Source organism: Sus scrofa, chromosome 17, assembly GCF_054392235.1.
Source record: "Sus scrofa isolate SSC_HxYL_T2T_F1_AM1 chromosome 17, Sscrofa_HxYL_maternal_Yorkshire_Landrace_v2.0, whole genome shotgun sequence".
NCBI classification, from domain to species: Eukaryota; Metazoa; Chordata; class Mammalia; order Artiodactyla; family Suidae; genus Sus; species Sus scrofa.
This window is the reverse complement of record NC_139399.1, coordinates 61,145,061-61,164,086: the sequence shown is the minus strand read 5'-3', so window position 1 is coordinate 61,164,086 and position 19,026 is coordinate 61,145,061. Positions and strand designations below refer to the sequence as shown.

General features: G+C 42.5%; 1 protein-coding gene across 4 annotated transcripts in view; it reads left to right on the top strand.

The window, feature by feature from the left end:
* Positions 1–19,026, top strand: part of ZFP64 (ZFP64 zinc finger protein) — an 88,351-nt gene that overhangs the window by 28,507 nt on the left and 40,818 nt on the right. The window contains exon 6 of one of the 4 annotated variants that reach the window (XM_085002671.1): positions 3,268–4,890. The exons of 2 other annotated variants lie outside the window; for them this stretch is intronic. In XM_085002671.1, coding sequence (XP_084858797.1) covers positions 3,268–4,547 — 1,280 coding nt within the window. In that variant the 3' untranslated portion in view covers positions 4,548–4,890. 4 annotated transcript variants of the gene reach the window in all.

Sequence of the window (19,026 nt, the reverse complement as noted above, 5' to 3'; positions counted from 1 at the left end):
GGAGAGCATGCATAATGACACGGAAGCCATGGCTACAGGGAGTGACCGGAAGTTGGGGGGTGGGCTCAGGGACATTAATCTACCGCAGCAAGTTAAGACATTGGCAGAACTGCTGCCCATCTGATTTCCTTTGGAAATCTCCCCAGCCCATGTTAGAGGTGCTGAAGGATTCGTTTAGGGAAGCGTTTTATTTACCTTTATAAGTAGCATCTTTAAGTGGGTCTAGAAGAGGGGTAGTTTCTAAAAATTTATATGTATGTCATTTATGAAATGTCTCCATGGACTCTTCACTTCCTTTTTATAAATATGCGGCACTTATTAAAATTTACAAATTGTAGAATTAATAGGATTTTGTTGTTACGCTTCCATCGCTTTGACTGACTGCATTGTCTTAGTAGCACGATAAACCCGAGAAAGATCAGGAAGTTCCCACGTGGCGCAACAGGTTGAGGATCTGGCGTTGCCGCAGCTGTGGCGCGGATTCAATCCCTGGCCTAGGAACGTCCACCTGCCTGTGGTTGCGGCCCCTGAAAAAAGAGTGAAAGAAAGGTCTGTCAGCTTAAATGTATCAGTTGCTTATTCACTGAGCAACAGACAGTAAGTCCCCACCAGGTAGCAGACACGGGAGGGTTCAGGTCGTGGGCAGGAACCAAGGTAATCGTTATTAACTTTAGAGAGTGTAGCCTGTACGGGGACTAGTCTGTGGTGAAAAGGAGAAAGACGATGGCAGTGAGAAAGAGATGTAACCCTTTGCTTTCTTGTTAAAGAGTGTTTTTTTGTTGTTGTTGTTTTTGTTTTTGTTTTTGGTCTTTTTGCCTTTTCTTGGGCCACTCCAGTGGCATGTGGAGTTTCCCAGGCTAAGGGTCTAATTGGAGCTGTAGCCACCGGCCTACGCCAGAGCCACAGCAACACGGGATCCGAGCCGCACCTGCAACCTACACCACAGCTCACGGCAATGCCGGATCCTTAACCCACTGAGCAAGGGCAGGGACCGAACCCGCAACCTCATGGTTCCTAGTCGGATTTGTTAACCACTGCGCCATGACGGGAACTCCTAAAGAGTGTTTTTAAGCTCTGCAACTCAGCTGTGAGCTTTTGTTATCTGGTTTTTCTGGGTTTCACCTCTGCTGATTGCTTAAAAAAAAAAAAAAAAAAAGGGCAAACAGATCTTCACTAGTTTGGGCAGCGATGTGACCGGAAGACTTAGTAGAACATTCTGGAGCAGGGATTCTTCCTCTGTGCCCACAAACACCTCCATTCAGGGGTCCATGAGTAAAATATAGGAGGTCTGTGAACCTGTGGGAAAAAAATGACATCTTCGTCAGTAACCTTACTGAAATGTGATGCGTCCTTCAATGATGAAAATACGCATCAATCTGATGAGAGTGTGTGTGAAACTTGTCACCCATAGAGAGCACAGCTCTTTCTATAACCAGCATTTTTTGAGGGATTAAAATATTGTTTACATTCTTCTCTGTTTAGAAATTACTGTAGTCCCTAGATCCGCCGTTAGCGCACATTACGTAATGTATTAATAAAGCATTCACATTGCCATATCACAGATTTTTTTTCTTTTGATTTTTTTACTAGCTTTCAATATAATTAGTTTCTTTTGGATTCCTGTTGATTTTTATTTTAGTCTACTTTGCGCTTTTAAACAGTATCCTCAGAAGGGGTCCATAAATTTCACTAAACCACCAGAAGGGGAATGTGGCATTTAAAAAAAAGGTTATGAGCAACCTGCTAAGGCAGAAATCAGCAAACATTTTCCATCAAGAACCAGAGAGTACATACTTTTGTAGGCTTTGCGGGCCATGCAGTGTCTGTCACAATTACTCACCTCCGCCATTGTCGCATGAAAGCAACCATAGACAAACGGGCGTGACTGTGCTACAGTAAAACTTCATTTACAGAAACAGGCTGAGGGCTGCATTTGGCCCTCAGTCTGTACAGTTTACGTTCCTTGTTCTAGAGGTTTGTGTGAATGATCTCATATGGGCATGCAGTCATGCAAAGCACTGTTTAGTTTGGGGCTTCTCCATTTTCTAGCATCTAGCTTGTTTAATTTGCTCCCTGCCATCTTGAATTGCATTTATTAAACAGCTCATTGTGATCTTATAGGTCTTAACACCAAAAAGCTGGAACACATCCCACTCTTTTGAACTTATGGTAAGAAAGTGAACATGGGTCATGTGTACGGAAATCACCTAGCATCTAAGAGTACCAGCTTTGGAATCAGCCTGGCTTGGAACCCAGGCTCTGCCGTGTACGACTGGCTGACCATGAACAAGTTATGTAGTCCCTCTAGGGCTCAGTCTCCTCACTGTCCAGTAGTGTTGATCACAGTACTAGTACCCACCTCATGGGACTGTCAGAATCAGCCGACGGGACCGTTCTTGTGGAGTGCTCAGCAGAGAGCCTGCCGTCCTGGAAGCGAATGAAGACTCTTAGCTGCTGTTGTTTGGCTTGCTTAAACAATATTGCAATGGGCGGGGGCACCAATTTGCTTGAATTATCAGTGCCTTAGATGATTTGGACTTGGCCTTCACTGAGGAAATAAATTCGGAATATCATGTCCTTTCAGATGTTTGCAATTTCGCTTTTCCTGTTCATCTTTCACCGAACATGAATTAAAAAAAAAAAAAAATCAAGCAGCTGGATTTTGTAACTTCACAAGTAAAGAACGCAGCTGGCAATGTGGGATAAATAGTGTGCAATAAACACGTCTTTATTAATAAAAATCTGCATGGAATATAAGCTGGGTGTTTCCATCACTTAAAAAAAAAAAGACTATTCTGATGAGTGAGCACTGGAGCTGACTGATTTGAAAATGTGCTCTTGAATCTGTTACAACATGTAACTCAATCAAAATCAACGGATTATGCAAAATTATACAACTGTGAACAGTTCACTAGCAGAGTGAGCACATAGGAACCATAGCTTGACTGTTTTAAACAATCTGCCAAGTGTATTCGCAATTCTTATTTATTGGGGACAATTAAGTAGCTTGTTTTCAATCTCCATTTGTCTTCTGGGTGTTGTCGTGGTGGTCGAGCACCTAAAGCCTGTGGTGGTGGTTTAAGTTTGGGAAAAGGAGAGGAGCCCCCAACCCCTCTTTTTTTTTTCTCCCAGGGGCTGCTAGGAGCTGCAGTTAGAAGCTCTCCACCCGCCTGCCTTGGTATAAGCGATTTTCTGGTGTGTGCTGCGGGGGGATCCGCTATGGTTGTTTCCTGCCTGTTCTTATCGAAACTCACCTTGTGTTGACAGGGGACGCCCCCTTCCAGTGCTGGCTCTGTAGCGCCAAGTTCAAAATCAGCTCGGACTTGAAAAGGCACATGCGCGTGCACTCGGGGGAGAAGCCTTTCAAGTGCGAGTTCTGCAATGTCCGCTGCACCATGAAGGGGAACCTCAAGTCGCACATCCGTATCAAGCACAGTGGGAACAACTTCAAGTGTCCGCATTGCGACTTCCTGGGGGACAGCAAGGCCACGCTGCGCAAGCACAGCCGGGTGCACCAGTCCGAGCACCCCGAGAAGTGCTCCGAGTGCAGCTACTCCTGCTCCAGCAAGGCCGCCCTGCGCATCCACGAGCGCATCCACTGCACCGACCGCCCCTTCAAGTGCAATTACTGCAGCTTCGACACCAAGCAGCCCAGCAACCTGAGCAAGCACATGAAGAAGTTCCACGGGGACATGGTCAAGACCGAGGCCTTGGAGAGGAAGGACGCGGGCCGGCAGAGTAGCCGCCAGGTGGCCAAGCTGGACGCCAAGAAGACTTTCCACTGCGATCGGTGCGATGCCTCGTTCATGCGCGAGGACTCGCTCCGCAGCCACAAGCGGCAGCACAGTGAGTACAGCGAGAATAAGAGCTCGGATGTGACCGTCCTGCAGTTTCAGATCGACCCCAGCAAACAGCCCGCCGCGCCCCTCGCGGTGGGGCATCTTCAGGTGCCCCTCCAGCCCAGCCAAGTGCCCCAGTTCAGCGAGGGCAGAGTCAAAATCATCGTGGGGCACCAAGTGCCCCAGGCAAACACCATCGTCCAGGCTGCGGCCGCCGCAGTGAACATTGTGCAGCCCACCCTGGTGGCCCAGAACCCAGAGGAACTGCCGGGGAACAGCCGGCTGCAGATCTTGCGCCAGGTCAACCTGATCGCCCCGCCACAGACCTCGGGGTGTCCCAGCGAGGCGGCCGCGATGCCCCAGCCGGCCGTCCTGCTGACCACCCACGACCAGCCGGATGGAGCCACTCTGCACCAGACTCTCATCCCCACGGCCCCGGGCGGCCCCCAGGAAGGCTCTGGCAACCAGGCTTTCATCACCAGTTCAGGCATCACTTGCACTGACTTCGAAGGCCTGAACGCTCTGATTCAGGAGGGGACCACTGAGGTGACCGTGGTCAGCGACGGAGGCCAGAACATTGCCGTGGCCACCACGGCCCCGCCCATATTCTCCACCTCCCAGCAGGAGTTACCCAAGCAGACCTACTCCATCATCCAGGGAGGCGCCCACCCAGCTTTGCTCTGTCCGGCGGATTCTATACCAGACTAGGGTGTACAAAACAAAAGAAAGGGAGGGCAAGGAGGGACAAAAAAAAAAAGTCAGAACTAGAATTCTGTAAGAGGTTTGCCTTTCGTGTTTTCAAGGATTGTTGTGAAAACACCCCGCCCCATAATAAATCGTAATTTTATACAGCTTACTCCAATTTTTTAACGCTCTGATAATTTTGAGCCCACGTGGGAATCGCCGCGTTGTACCTGTTGTAGTGTCTTAAAGGCTGTCAGGATGATCCCGAGTAGGGGTTGGAATTAAATGAATGGAGTAGTGAATACATTAATTTGCTTCCAACTTGATTTCCCAACTCTAATAAAGGTTTTTTTCCCCTCTCATTAAATTTGCATAGTAGATGGTTCTCCTCAGCCTCTCTTAAGTCCTCTTTCTGAAATACCCCCCAGTGTTTGGGTTAATACATGGACACAAATCTTTTGGTATCAAGGGACATTTTCTACATAATGCTACATGGGTATTTGATGCCCCCCCCAAAAAAAAAGTTAAGTGCAAGTGAGGGGAAAAAAAAGGAATGATTTTTTAATAAATTGATACATTATTAAAATATACCGAATGTTAATGATTCTTTAGAGTCACAATATGATTTGGGTATTGGGGTGTGAATTATATAATTAAAGAGAACTTGAAGAAGCAAAGGTTCTTAGTCCTCTCTCATGAATAGCAAATAAACGTCTTACCTTCTTCACAGTCAAGTCAAATATGCATGGTGCCTAAAGTGACCCAACTGCTATTTTTATTTTGAAACTTCAGTGACAAACCTGACATTTCTGTTTAGAAGCTAATATAATGCAAGTGTCTATTAACCCTTAGGACAGCTTATTAGGATACCATTGTTTTAAATATCAATATATGTACAGTTCTAGGGACCAGATGAGTGGGATTGGAAAAGCATCTAGGTTTTTTAAAAGCGCAGGCTATATTGAGAAGGCAATTGAGATTTTATTGTTTTGAATTGAAATGCTATTTGGTCAGTAGGTGGCGCCAGAGAGCGATCTCAAACTACCTGTGTTTTGACCCAAGATATCTGATTTCCAGCTTCTAGTGTGGGCTCTTAAGTACTGAATCAATCAAACATGCTCTCAGAGAGCATCAGCAAGGACTGGTGAGGAAGGGAGGGTACTCTGGTGAGATTAGCATGTTTAAAATGTTGTGAGAATACTTTAGATACATTTTTTACCAGAATCATCAATACTTTTATTTCCCTAACACACAAACGTATAAAAATTCTCATGCATATCAGCTCCATTTTACATAAAGATATTATTCCCCCTTCCCTTTTTTGGGTAAAAACAAACTAAGGAAATAAGAAAAATGGCAATGCTGAAAGCCTTGAGGGTTGCCTGTTGGACAGAAAGTCAGCATCCCTTTAAGATAACACATAGTGAGCTGGGTTTTGTCTGCTTTCTGTCTCTTATCCTTCATATTTGAACATGATTCTGATAACTTGCCATGTCTTCTTTTGCCAGAATTTATTTTCATAACAATAGTAAAAATGTGTCATTATTAACTATAGTTTGGAAAGAAATCAAAACAGCTTGCAGTGTATTTTCAGTATGTTAGTGATTTTATCACTTTAGAATTATTGCTTGTGACTCTTAGGGAAACTGCAGATATTGAATTTTAACTGAGAAACTTCTGTCTTTTTTTTTTTTTTTTTTTGTCTTTTTGCCATTTCTTGGGCCGCTCTCTCGGCATATGGAGGTTCCCAGGCTAGGGGTCAAATCGGAGCTGTAGCTGCCAGCCTACACCAGAGCCACAGCAACTCGGGATCTGAGCCGCATCTGCAACCTACACCACAGTTCACGGCAACGCCAGATCCTTAACCCACTGAGCAAGGCCAGGGATCAAACCCGCAACCTCATGGTTCCTAGTCGGATTCTTTAACCACTGTGCCACGATGGGAACTCCCTGAGAAACTTCTCTTGTCATGACCCTATGTTCTACATTTTTCTTTTTTCCCAGTGTGCCCCTTGTTGCAACTTTTAAATGATTTTTCTCCTGATCATAAATGTAATGTATATTCAGGATAGAAAATATAGGAAACACATTAAGTATCTTCCTCAGGGTACAAATGGGTTACATCCTGATAAATCCATTGTAAACTAAAAATATCATTAAATTGAAAATGCACTTAGGTGTTCTCTTGTGGCATAGCAGGTTAGGGATCCAGTATTGTCACTGCAGCAGCTTGGGTTGCTGCCATGGCATGGGTTCAGTTCCTGGCCCGGGAACTTCCACATGCCACAGATGCCGCCAAAATATAATAGTAATAATTAAAAAAAAAAGAACATGCATTTAATACATCTAACCTACCAAACATCATAGCTTAGCCTTGCCTATCTTAAGCATGGTCAGAATTTTTACATTAGCCTACGGTTGGGTGGAATCATCTAACACAAAGCCTGTTTTATTATAGAATAGAGAGTATCTCGTGTCATTTGTTGAATACGTACTGAAAGTGAAAGACATAGATTGTAGGGGTACAGAATGGTTGTAAGTGTATCAGTCGGGCACCACTGTGATCCTTGGCTGATGCGCTGCCACTGCCCAGCATCAGGGGAGAGGATCAGACCAGATGTGCTCGCCTAGGAGAAGACCTCTACCCCACTCGAGGTAAAGATTTCCTCTCTTTAGAATCATTATATTGCACTGTGTACATTTCTCTCTACCTTGCTCTTATTATTCTACTTATTAACAGTACTGTGTGTCTAGCCTACCTTTTTTTAAAGTGAAAGGTAGAATATGAGGAGTTCCCATTGTAGCTCAGCGGTTACAAACCTGACTAGCATCTATGAGGTTGCAGGTTCGATCCCTGGCCTCGCTCAGTGGGTTAAGGATCCGGCGTTGCCATGAGCTGTGGTGTAGGTCGCAGTCGCGGCTCAGATCCTGCTTTGCCATGGCTGTGGGTGTGGCGTAGGCCAGCAGCTACAGGTCCCATTCAGCCCCGAGCCTGGGAACTTCCATATGCCACAGGTGCGGCCCTACAAAGATAAAAGAAAAGAAAAGTAAACTATGACTTATCCCGGTATAAATACCATGCTTTAGTCAACCATCTCCCTATTCATGGAAATTTTGGTTTTCTTTGGTTTTGTTTGCCATTACAAACTGCCACAGTAAACATCCTACCTAATCCCTCATATTCAGCTGTGCTTTCTTTTTTTTCCTATAGGTTAGCTTCTCCAACGTGAGTTTCAGGAAGTTTCCATCGTTTGTACTTGCATAGATTCAGATGACTTTTTCAAAATGATAATCTGCTCTCTGGTGTGGGCTCCAAGTATCACCAACCCTGGGTGTTAGCAGTCTTTTGAAGTTGTGTAAGTCTGATGTGTGGAAATGGTGAGTGGGTCCTTTCGCGTCTCCCCAGCCAGTGTTCTGACCTGCATCTCCGTGACAGCTCTGCATAGACTTGTTGATTATTTGCATTTTTTTTTCTATGCACTTTAAACGCCTCCTCTTTCGTTTTCCTCCTTGGGTTGCTTGTGACAGAACCCCAGGTTGGTCACATGGTGCCGAGCTGTTGCCCCTCCTAGCCTTTGTGTTTTGGCTTTCCTTATGGTGCTGTTTCCTGGGAACAATAGCCATGTTTTTATGCAATCAGATTCTTCTCGTGCTTTATTTGTGGCTCGTGGAGTTTCTGAGAAAGTCCTCCCTTCTCTTGAGGTTGTTTCTTTAATAGTTTCATTGTTTGTTTTCTGTTTCTGCTTCCAGAATTCATATTTACATATTCATATTTGCTTATGGCATAGGAGTTTGGCTGCCCACGTAAACCAGGACCACTTGTTAAACAAAATATCATTTTCCTTGGAAGTGACATCGTACTGTCACCTTTAGATGAAGTTCCTAAATATACTTGGATCTATTTCTGGAATCTCTGTTTTGTCCCACTGATCTTTATGTCTTTTCTGATTTACCAACATCAGGTCTTTGACTATGTTAGAATTACGCGTTGTATCTTTCAGACTTGCAAAGCCTCTCTGTAGCTATATTTTCCAAAATTTTCATAGCAATTCTTAGATATTCGTATTTGTAAATGAACTTCATTTTGTCCATGACCCCTCCTCCACAAAAAAGAAAACCTTTGAGGACTTATATTAGAATTATATCAGTATGGTTACATGAAAATTCATGAAAAGAATGACTTTTTAAAAAATGTTAAATCTCTTAAGTCTTCTTGTAAACATAAATATAGCTTTCTTCCCACACAGTCTATTCTTATTAAATAGGGCCTGTATTTTTTGTTTTGAATTCTACTGTAATTGTAAACAGGATTTGTGTGTGTGTGTGTGTGTGTGTGTGTGTGTCTTTTTAAGGCCACACCTGCAGCATATGGAGGTTCCCAGGCTAGGGGTCAAATCAGAGCTACGGCTGCTGGCCTACACCACAGCCACAGCAACACCAGATCTGAGTCTCGTCTGCGACCTACACCACAGCTCACAGCAACGCCGGATCCTTAACCCACTGAGCGAGGCCAGGGATCGAACCTGTGTCCTCGTGGATACTAGTCAGATTTGTTTCCACTGAGCCATGATTAGAACTCCTGTAAACAGGATTTTTTTCATGTTAGAATGATTACTTGCTGTAAGCATAAAGAATAGCTGTATTTGTCTATCGTGTGCTACCTTAGGAAAAAATTCTTATTAATTGACAGTATTTATTAGAAACTCCTGCTCCCTAGTAAATATGACTTATGGTGGTTATGATACAGTCACCTCATTCCCAGATTGTTTTATCTCTTCCCTTGCAATGTTTATACTACTTATTTTGTTTTCCTGTCCTATTGCATTAGTCAGAACCTCTGAACCAGGTTGATGCCGCTGGCTTCCCTGTTGCAGCTCTGATTTTAACTTGAAGAGCTTTAGAACATCCAGTTTAATATACTATATGCTCTTCCTTGGGTGACAGTTTTTATACTGCTTAGGTCATTTTCTTCTTCAATTTTCAGCATTTTTATCAAGGTGGTTTGCTGACTGTTGTCAAATATGTCTTCAGTATCTTTCGGCATAAATATTTGAGTTCGGTACTTCCATATGTTGACTGTGCATTGGCGTGAGACTAGCCTGGTATTGATGCCCTGTGCAGTCCTGAAACAAACCCTCTTGGTCATGCTGGATTATTCTAATACATGCCTGGATTTCATTTACCAATATCTTCCTTGAAATTTTTATAACCATATGTGTAAGTTCAGTTGAATGCTGGTTTTTTTCTTTGTGCTCTGTCTTGGCCTGTTTGTTTTAGGTTCTGTTACTCCAAAAATTAATTGAGGCTCTTTCTTTTTAAGTGACTGGCAGTCATTTTTTGTTTCAGGACTGTTTATTTTCTGGGCTGATACCCTTTTTATTGTCAAGTCTTAACAAACATTCCAGTTTATAACTAACAATCTATTCATGTCTCAACCTGATAAGTTTTGGCAATTTATATTTTGCAAAAGAAAAAAAATCATTCCTTTTGCTCTAAATTTTCAAATATGTAACCCTGTATTTCCACTTAACATTCTCCTAAAATTATTTTAGAGTCATTGTCATTTTTTTGGTCTAATAGCTTTCTTAGTCCCCTGTGGGGGGGTGTTTCTTGTTTTGTTTTTGTATTTTCTGTCTTCTCCTTAATTAGCTTGCCAAGAGTTTATCTATTTTGTCATTTATATAAAAGTAAAGCTTTTGATTTTATTTATACTTTCTCTACTCATCCTCCATTTTATTCATTTCATCATTTACATTTAATCTCTATTAATTCTTTCCCCTGCTTTTCTCTCAGTTTGTTAGTCTAATTTCCTATGCGAAATTCATTTCTTTTCTGTTTTTAATAACGAAAGCCTTTAAAGCTGCATATTTTCCAGTGTGACTTTAAAAGATTATTTTTTTCAAAGTTAAAATCATTACTGTCGTACAAATATAAAATGAACATGTGTTAGCAATTTTATTTAGTTCATTAATTAACAAGGGAGTCAGTAAGATATTACGAGTTGGGGGGGAAGTCGATGAACGAACACTTACACAGGCAATCAGAAATGCGGACGTGAATTTACAGACAGATGCACAACCGGCCAGTGTCTGTAGGGCAACCATCAGTTGCACTCCACCCACAAAGTCTGTCTGTATTCTTGTATGTTTTTTGCATTATTATATTTCTGTAACACACAAAGTTCTAAAATACCTCCAAAACACTGAAAGATACTAACCCCTGTAGAATATGATAACCCAGAGCTGGGATCTGACAGGACATCCAGTAATCTTTTTCACCTATTTCAGAATCGTTCAGAAATGGTCATGACATCCATATCTTTATAGATTTTTTTATAGGAAGTGTTCTTTCATAAATTTCTAGCTACGTTGTTGTTTCCATTTTAGAGTTGGTTAATTGGTTTGGTGAGTCAGGAAGATAAAATCTGAGATAAAATATTTTGTATTTTTTCAGTTTGGTTTTGGTTTCTGATAATAATGCATTTCGATCTGAGACTATGACCTGTAAAATATCTCCTTTTTTGTAATTTATTAGTATTCCTTATGGCCACATAGGTGACCAAGTTTCGTAAGTGTTTGGTGTCGATCTGTGAATGAAGCATGTTGCCTTTGTCATTCAGAGTTTTTAAACCCCTCTGAGTTTATGTCTATTTGATAAACTTTGGAACAAGTATTTTTAAACCTCTCACTATTTTTTGTTTTTTTAATCAAGCTTTTCTTGTATTACTAGGATTTTTCATTTTATTATATTTTGCCGTGTGTTGTTGGATGCACATAAGTTTGTGGCTACTATATGTTCTTTTTCAGTTTTACCCTTTTATCCTTTAGCATATGCCCAAACTTCCTATTAAATAGCTTTTGGCCTTAAATTACATTTTCTTTCACGACAATATTCTAAGTCTTATCTTATATTCTATTGCATTTGCTTGGTTTATATTTGCCACTCTATTTTTTACTATCTTTTGGCGTTCCCATTGTGGCTCAGTGGGTTAGGAACCTGATACAGTGTTGGTGAGGATGCGGGTTCAATCCCTGGCCTCGCTCGGTGGGTTAAGGAGCCGGTATTGCCACAAGCTTTGACATAGGTCACAGATGTGACTCAGATCCCAGGTTGCTGTGGCTGTGAGGTAGGCTGGCAGCCGCAGCTCTGATCCCACCCCTAGCCTGGGAACTTCCGTATGCCACCGGTGCAGCCCTAAAAAGAGAAATATATGTATATATTATTGAATGTGTTTCTTTACCAGTTTGTCTTCGGTAGGAGAATTCAAACCATTTGCATTTATCAAGTAATGTATATTTAGCATTATTCATTTATGTCTTATCATGTATATTTAGCATTATTCATTTATGTCTTATCTACTATTTATTATTTATTAAACGTTGTGATTTTCGCCTTGTCCCTAACTTTTCCCTTTCTCTTGAAAACCTTTATATATGTCACCATTCTGCTAATAGTTACTTTCTAAACTTCAGCAATTATTTTTAAGTGAATTCCTCTGTTGCTATATCAAATGTAAATATCAACCAGGCCCCATCCTTCCAAGACAAGTCTCCTCATAAACTGGGGCCACATGTCTGGCTACGGCCCCTCCTCTCCAGATCCTGAGTTTTGCCGAGGTCGCTGATGCATTTATTTTTAGGCTTTTGTCAAGTTTTGCCCAGCCGTACGTCTCTTTTAATTCCCAAATTACCACCATCCATGTAGTTTTCACCAAAGATTACAACATTCCTCATGCACCATAATTTCTTATGCTCTTCCTCTATGTCATATCTTTAATTTTATCCTTATTCTAACAGAGTCATTTCTTGAGTATATGCCTCAGGAAGGGGACATAGATTGGTATGTCTTTTATCCTGGCGGATGAAGGATTCCTTTGGACAGAGGATTCTTTTCTCTTCAGTGATCTTTAAATTTTGTGCTCGTGGAGATGAAAAGTTGGATACTGATCTTACCCAGTCTCTAATGCCCTAGATCCTCGCAGTTCCTGTTGTGGCGCAGCGGAAAAGACCCCGACTAGGAACCATGAGGTTGCCCAGGTTCGACCCCTGGCCTCACTGAGCAGGTTAAAGATCCGGCGTTGCTGTAATCTGTAGTGGAAGTCACAGACATGGCTTAGATCTGGTGTTGCTGTGGCTGTGGTGTAGGTCGCAGATGTGACTCAGATTTGGTGTTGCAGTAGCTGTGATGTAGGCTGGCAGCTGTAGCTCTAATTCAACCCCTAGCCTGGTAACCTCCATATGCCACGTGTGCGGCCCGAAAAAGCAAGATACATACATACATGCATGCATGCCCTAGATCCAGTGATCCGCCAGGCTGAGAAGGGAAAAAAGTTGGGAGGTTTCCCACCTTAGCCAGTCAGGTTGAGAGAACCAATCTCTGAAGCTTCCACCATAGAGGGAGGGGCTTAAAAATGGGAAACTTTACTGGTCTTGAAAATTGTTTGCTATTCATTTCATCCTATTACTCAGCAACAAAATCATGGTTCTATAAATTGAAACTTTTTTTTTTTTTCCCCTTTTTAGGGCCACACCCGCAGCATATGGAAGTTCCCGGGCTAGGGGTCCAATCAGATTTGCAACTGCCGGCCTACACCACAGCCACAGCAATGTAGGATCCAAGGGGCAGGATCTGAGCCGCATCTGCGACCTACATACACCACAGCGCACAGCAATGCTGGATCCCCCACCCACTGAGCGAGGCCAGGGATCAAACCTGCATCCGCATGGATACTAGTCAGATTCATTTCTGCTCTGCCACAGTGGGAATGCCTTAACATTTTTTTTATTCCCTATGACTATAGGGCTTCAAGCTTTATACCTATCTTTTACATCAAATTATCATTAGAAACAATTTTTTTTTTGCTGCTGATTTTTTTTAAGATTTTTATTTTTTCTATTATAGTTGATTTACAATGTCCTGTCAATTTCTGCTGTACAGCAAAGTGACCCAGTTAGACACACACAAACACACACACATATACATTCTTTTTCTCACATTATCCTCCATCATGTTCCATTGCAAGTGACTAGATAGAAACAATTTTTGTTGTTGTTATGTTGTAATCAACATAAATAGATTATACATTTTGATAATTTTTTTTTTTTTTTGTCTTTTTGCCATTTCTTGGACCACTCCCACGGCATATGGAGGTTCCCAGGCTAGGGGTCAAATTGGAGCTGTAGCCACTGGCCTACGCCAGAGCCACAGCAACGCGGGATCCGAGCCGAGTCTGCGACCTACACCACAGCTCACGGCAACGCTGGATCCTTAACCCACTGAGCAAGGCCAAGGATCGAACCCGCAACCTCATGGTTCCTAGTTGGATTCGTTAACCACTGAGGCATGACGGGAACTCCTTGATAAATAATTTAAATGAGTGAAAATTTACTGGTAATGTATGTCCTAATGAACTAGACCTAGTTTTTAATCAGCGTATATATCTGTGAAGAATATTCTTTAAAAAAATGTTTTACCAGCTGCTAGAATGAGATACAGATCATTTCCAGTTATATTCCCAGTTTTCTTTCTTTATTTCTTTAAACCTGCACCACTGCAGTGACCTAAGCTACAGCAGTGACAGTGCTGGATCCTCAACCCTTTGAAGTGCCAGGGAACTCTTCAGTTTTCTTTGTTATTGATGTAAATGCTGAGAAGTCTTATTCGCATAAATGAGGATATGGGAGTAGAAACTGTGCTGTTACAGCAATGCTTCTCAATTTTTTTTTGGACCATAGTTTGCTAACCTTTGCTGTAGATCCTGGCACATGGTGGATGCATAACAAATATTTATTAAATAAATGGCAGTAGTGATTGTCTGTGATAAAAAGCTAACATTTATTGACTTGGGATATGCGAGCACAGTACTAAATGCCCTACCTAATAATTTCATGTAATCCTCCCAACACCCCATGAGGGCAGTACCATTATTACCCATATTGTGCAGAAAATGATGTGTCCCAACTTACCTTGTATAAGAATCACCTGTTAAGACTGGCCACAGCCACAGCCGAACATCAGAAATCCTGATACAGTGCATCTGAGTAGGGGCTTGAGAATCTGTATTTTAAACCTAGTGCCTCTGGATATTTTTCTAATCCAAGCAATGTGGCAAATACTACAGTCAAGAACCAGAGGCTCAGAGAAGGTAAGAGATCCAACCAAGGTCACAGAGCATTTAAACCTAGAGCCAACACTCAACCACCTTCCTTGCTCTAATCAACATGTTTTCTGTAGTTAAGAGCTTCATCTAACTTGCTAAATTCAGGCTTCTTTGCAGGAATTCACTTCCCCTCTGCTCCCACCCACCCCAAGATCTCTCTGGAATATTAAGTGGGAGTGGGCAGGCCTTGCCCAGCCCCAGACGTAAGTGACAGGTTTATTTTGTTGCAGGTTGGTTTACAATTCTAATTTGCTGAATTCAAAGTTACTGTCTTTGCTGTGAGCTTCTTATATGCACCAAAATATTTCAGTGTTGTGCTCCTCATTTTTCTGCTGTGCTTGATCCAAAGGATCAGAATATAAGCCTGTGGCATCTAGTTTTACGAGTTCTTGGGGAAACCAAGAATTCAAGGGTTATGTTTTGGAACAGGGTCACTATGTAGATGCTAGCTACTTCTGCTTCTTTTTTTTTGGGGGGGGTTGTTGTTTGGTTTTTTGGTTTTGTTGTGTTTTTAGGGCTACACCTGCAGCATATGGAAGTTCCCAGGCTTGGGGTCAAATTGTAGCTGTAACTGCCGGCCTACACCACAACCTCAGCAACATCAGATCCAAGCCGCGTCTGTGAACTACACCACAGCTCACAGCAACACCAGATCCCCGACGCACTCAGCGAGGCCAGGGATCAAACCCACATCCTAATGGATACTAGTTGGGTTTGTTACTGCTGAGCCACAACAGGAAGTCCCTGTTTATTTTTGATTTGACCTTTATTTTGGCTTCAGAATAATTCTCTGAGCAAGAACACCTGAATACTTAGCACTGAAATTTACCTTTGGTTCATTAGCCACAATTGGATCTTCTAAAAAAATTTCAGGGGGAGTTCTGGAATAAAATCTCTGATGGCACGTCTCCCCTGGCCTTCTACTTTCCTCGCTGCTGTGATACTGTCCTATCTTAATGCCGTTGTCTGATGAACTGGATCCAACTGCAGGGGACCTTCCACGGCAAGACTTCTAACCTCAGGCTTGAACTGCCAGTTCAGGGGACACAGCCTGCAGAGACGGGGAACCCTTGCTTAAATCAACCCTTCATTCTTGAAAATGCTCTTTCAACGACTTATTTCTGCACTTTCAGTGAGATGGGGAGACTGAGCGAGAACCAGAGGTCACATGACTTGTCTGCGGTCACTCGGCTGGTCAGTGGCCTAACTGCTCTTGAGCCCAGGTCCCCACCTCCTTCCCCCGATGCCGAGTCTGCCCAGTGGGTAAGGAACAGAAGCAAGATTACCCTTTCTGTTTTCTCTGCTGGAGTTTTCTAATTTAGCCTGGTGCTTCCGAGTTCATCCTGGCATCATGAGAGCAAAAGAAGCCACACCACCAACCACCACGGGACCCCACACCAGAGAACACAACTCCAAGGGAGGTTGTGGTTTAGTATTGAATTATTGGGAGCCAGCAAGGTCACACTGCCACTGCCCTAGGCTGGTAGAACTTCTGCCCCTTCTTCTACATACGCAGAAATTAATATATATATTAACAATTACACTTAGACAACTATGTGGATACAAAGAGTAATATAATCCAAACTGGATTATATATATTTTTGTGTGTGTGTCTTTTTAGGGCTGCACCCATGGCATATGGAAGTTCCCAGGCTAGGGTCAGATCAGAGCTGTAGCCTCTGGCCTACCCCACAGCCACAGCAATGCCAGATCTGAGCCACGTCTGTGACCTATACCACAGCTCACAGCAATGCTGGATCCTCACCCACTGAGACAGGCCAGGGATCAAACCTGCATTCTCATGGATGCTAGTCAGATTCATTTCCGCTGAGCCATGATGGGAACTCCCAAGCTGGATTATATTTAAAATTTTTTTGGAGTTCCCATCGTGGAGCAGTAGAAACAAATTTGACTAGGAACCATGAGGATGCAGGTTCTGGCATAGGCCAACCGCTACAGCTCTGATTAGACCCCTAGCCTGGGAACCTCCATATGCCGCGGGTGTGGCCCTAAAAAAGACAAAAGACAAAAAAAAAAATTTTTTTTTTCTTCTAATTTTAAGAGAAATTAAAGCCCTTTCATGGGCTGCTGATGGAGACATCAGTCTCTGGGGGCTAGGAGATTATAAGCAAGCGTGAAAAATGTAAGAGAAGTTTTCATTCTACAGAGAGAAGAAACAGGTTGAGCAGAAAGTTAACTATTTATCTTTGTTTTACCCTAGTTTATTCGTTATATCAGCTTTATTGAAATATAATTGGAATGAGGAGTTCCCATTGTGGCAAAGCATTGCTGTGAGCTGTGGTATAGGTTGCAGATATGGCTCAGATGTGGTGTTGTGGTGGCTGTGGTGTAGGCCAGCAGCTGTAGCTGCAATTTGACTTCTAGCCTGGGAACTTCCATATGCTGAGGGTGTAGCCCTAAAAAGCAAATAATAATAATAATAATAATTCAAATGACACAATAGTCACCTTTCAAAGAACACAATTCAACAATTTTTAGTGTATTTACCAAGCCGTGCAACTATTACCCGCACCTAGTTGCAGATCATTTTATCACCCCAGAAAGAACCCACACCCAATAGCCATCACTCTCCATTCCCCACCTCTTCCCAACCTCTGGCAGCCATTAATCCACTTTCCATCTCTGCGCATTTGCCTATTCTGGGCATTTTACGTAATTGGACCCAAAACCATATGGCATCTTTTGCATCTCGCTTCTTTTGCATGGCACAATGTTTTCAAAGTTTGTCCAGGTTGTTGCATGCATCAGAGCTTTATTCCTTCCTTATGGCCAAATAAATAATCCATTGTATGGACAGACCACATTTCATTCATCTATTCAGTGGTTGCTGAACATTTGGGATATTTCCAGTGTTTGTCCTGGTTTTAAAGATACTCGTATATTCAGGTTTGGGGAATTACTTGTGAATTTTTATGGTAATACCCACTACCTATTGAGCAGAATGGGGTAAGCAGCTGGCGCTGGGTTGCACAGCTAGTTTAGTTGATTTGCTTTGAATCAGACCGTGATATAAGATCCTGTTCTGGGTCCTGCTGTATAACACAGGGAACTTTATCCAATCACTTGTGATAGAGCGTGATGGAAGATAATATGAGAAAAAGAATGTATATATGTATGACTGGGTCACTTTGCTGTACAGCAGAAATCAACAGAACATTGTAAATCAACTGTACTTTAATTAAAAAAAAAAAAGTGGAAAGAAAAAAAAAAATAGATCCTGTTCTGGAGCCAGAATCCTGTGCTGGGATCTAGTAAAGAGCAGGACACATTCGCCCATCTGTGCATGAACACGTATAATGCAGTTGATTCTAGTCCAGTGGTGAACATGAAAATGGTCAGGCCCAGCAAGGAAATGACACATTCCTCTCTCACTAAGCAGCTAAGGTGGAGCCTGGCCGAGGAGCCATTCTGTTCTCTGAGCAAGCTAACATTTATTGAGCACTTACTGTATCCCGGGTATTTGGCAACCATTTAACTGCTGCCTCCCACAACCAACCTCAAGGAACCAAGAGTGGGCCAGAGGAAAATTCTGAGAGTTCTTCAGACCCAATATTGGCATCCCTTTGTCCTCAGGGAACACATCCATGCATACACGTATCACATTTGTCTTTTTTTTTTTCTAACACACAAAGCTATTTATTGGTATTTTTAAAACATGGTTTCTTAGGATAGTCGAGATTTTTTGCAAACTCTAAGCAAAATAGCACTTCTGAATATTCATCCTTAAACCAATCTCTGTTTTTCTTCAAAACGCAAGCTATAAAATTTTAAAAGAATTGTTAGTTGTCCCATATTTAATACCAATTTTGTGGTTCTTAAGCAATGAGGCATTTATCTTGGGTTATATTTTTTGGTGTTATCTTTCCCTAAGTATAACGTCACTGCATTTTGAGGGTGGAACTGGCTGATATTGAGTTGGTAGGAAAACGGAGATTATAGGGCAAATGTTCTGAATGCTATCAGCTGTTGCAGTTTTGCGGGTTGATTGATAGATTCATTCCAGGTACATGTACAACACTCATAAGAGGGCCCGAGGAGCTCCGAGGACACCAGATTCTATGATTGAACCATTGGCTTGAAGCACCTTATTCTTTAAATGCCGCAGCCACAGCAATGCTAGATCTGAGCTGTACTGTGACCTACATGGCAGCTTGTGGCAATTCCAAATCTTTAACCCACTGAGCCAGGTCAGGGATTGAACCCACATCTTCATGGATACTAGTCAGGTTCTTAATCTGCTGAGCTCCCACCCCCTTTTTTTTAACGGCCACACCCACGGCATATGGACGTTCCCTGGCCAGGGATTGAACCCAAGCCACAGCT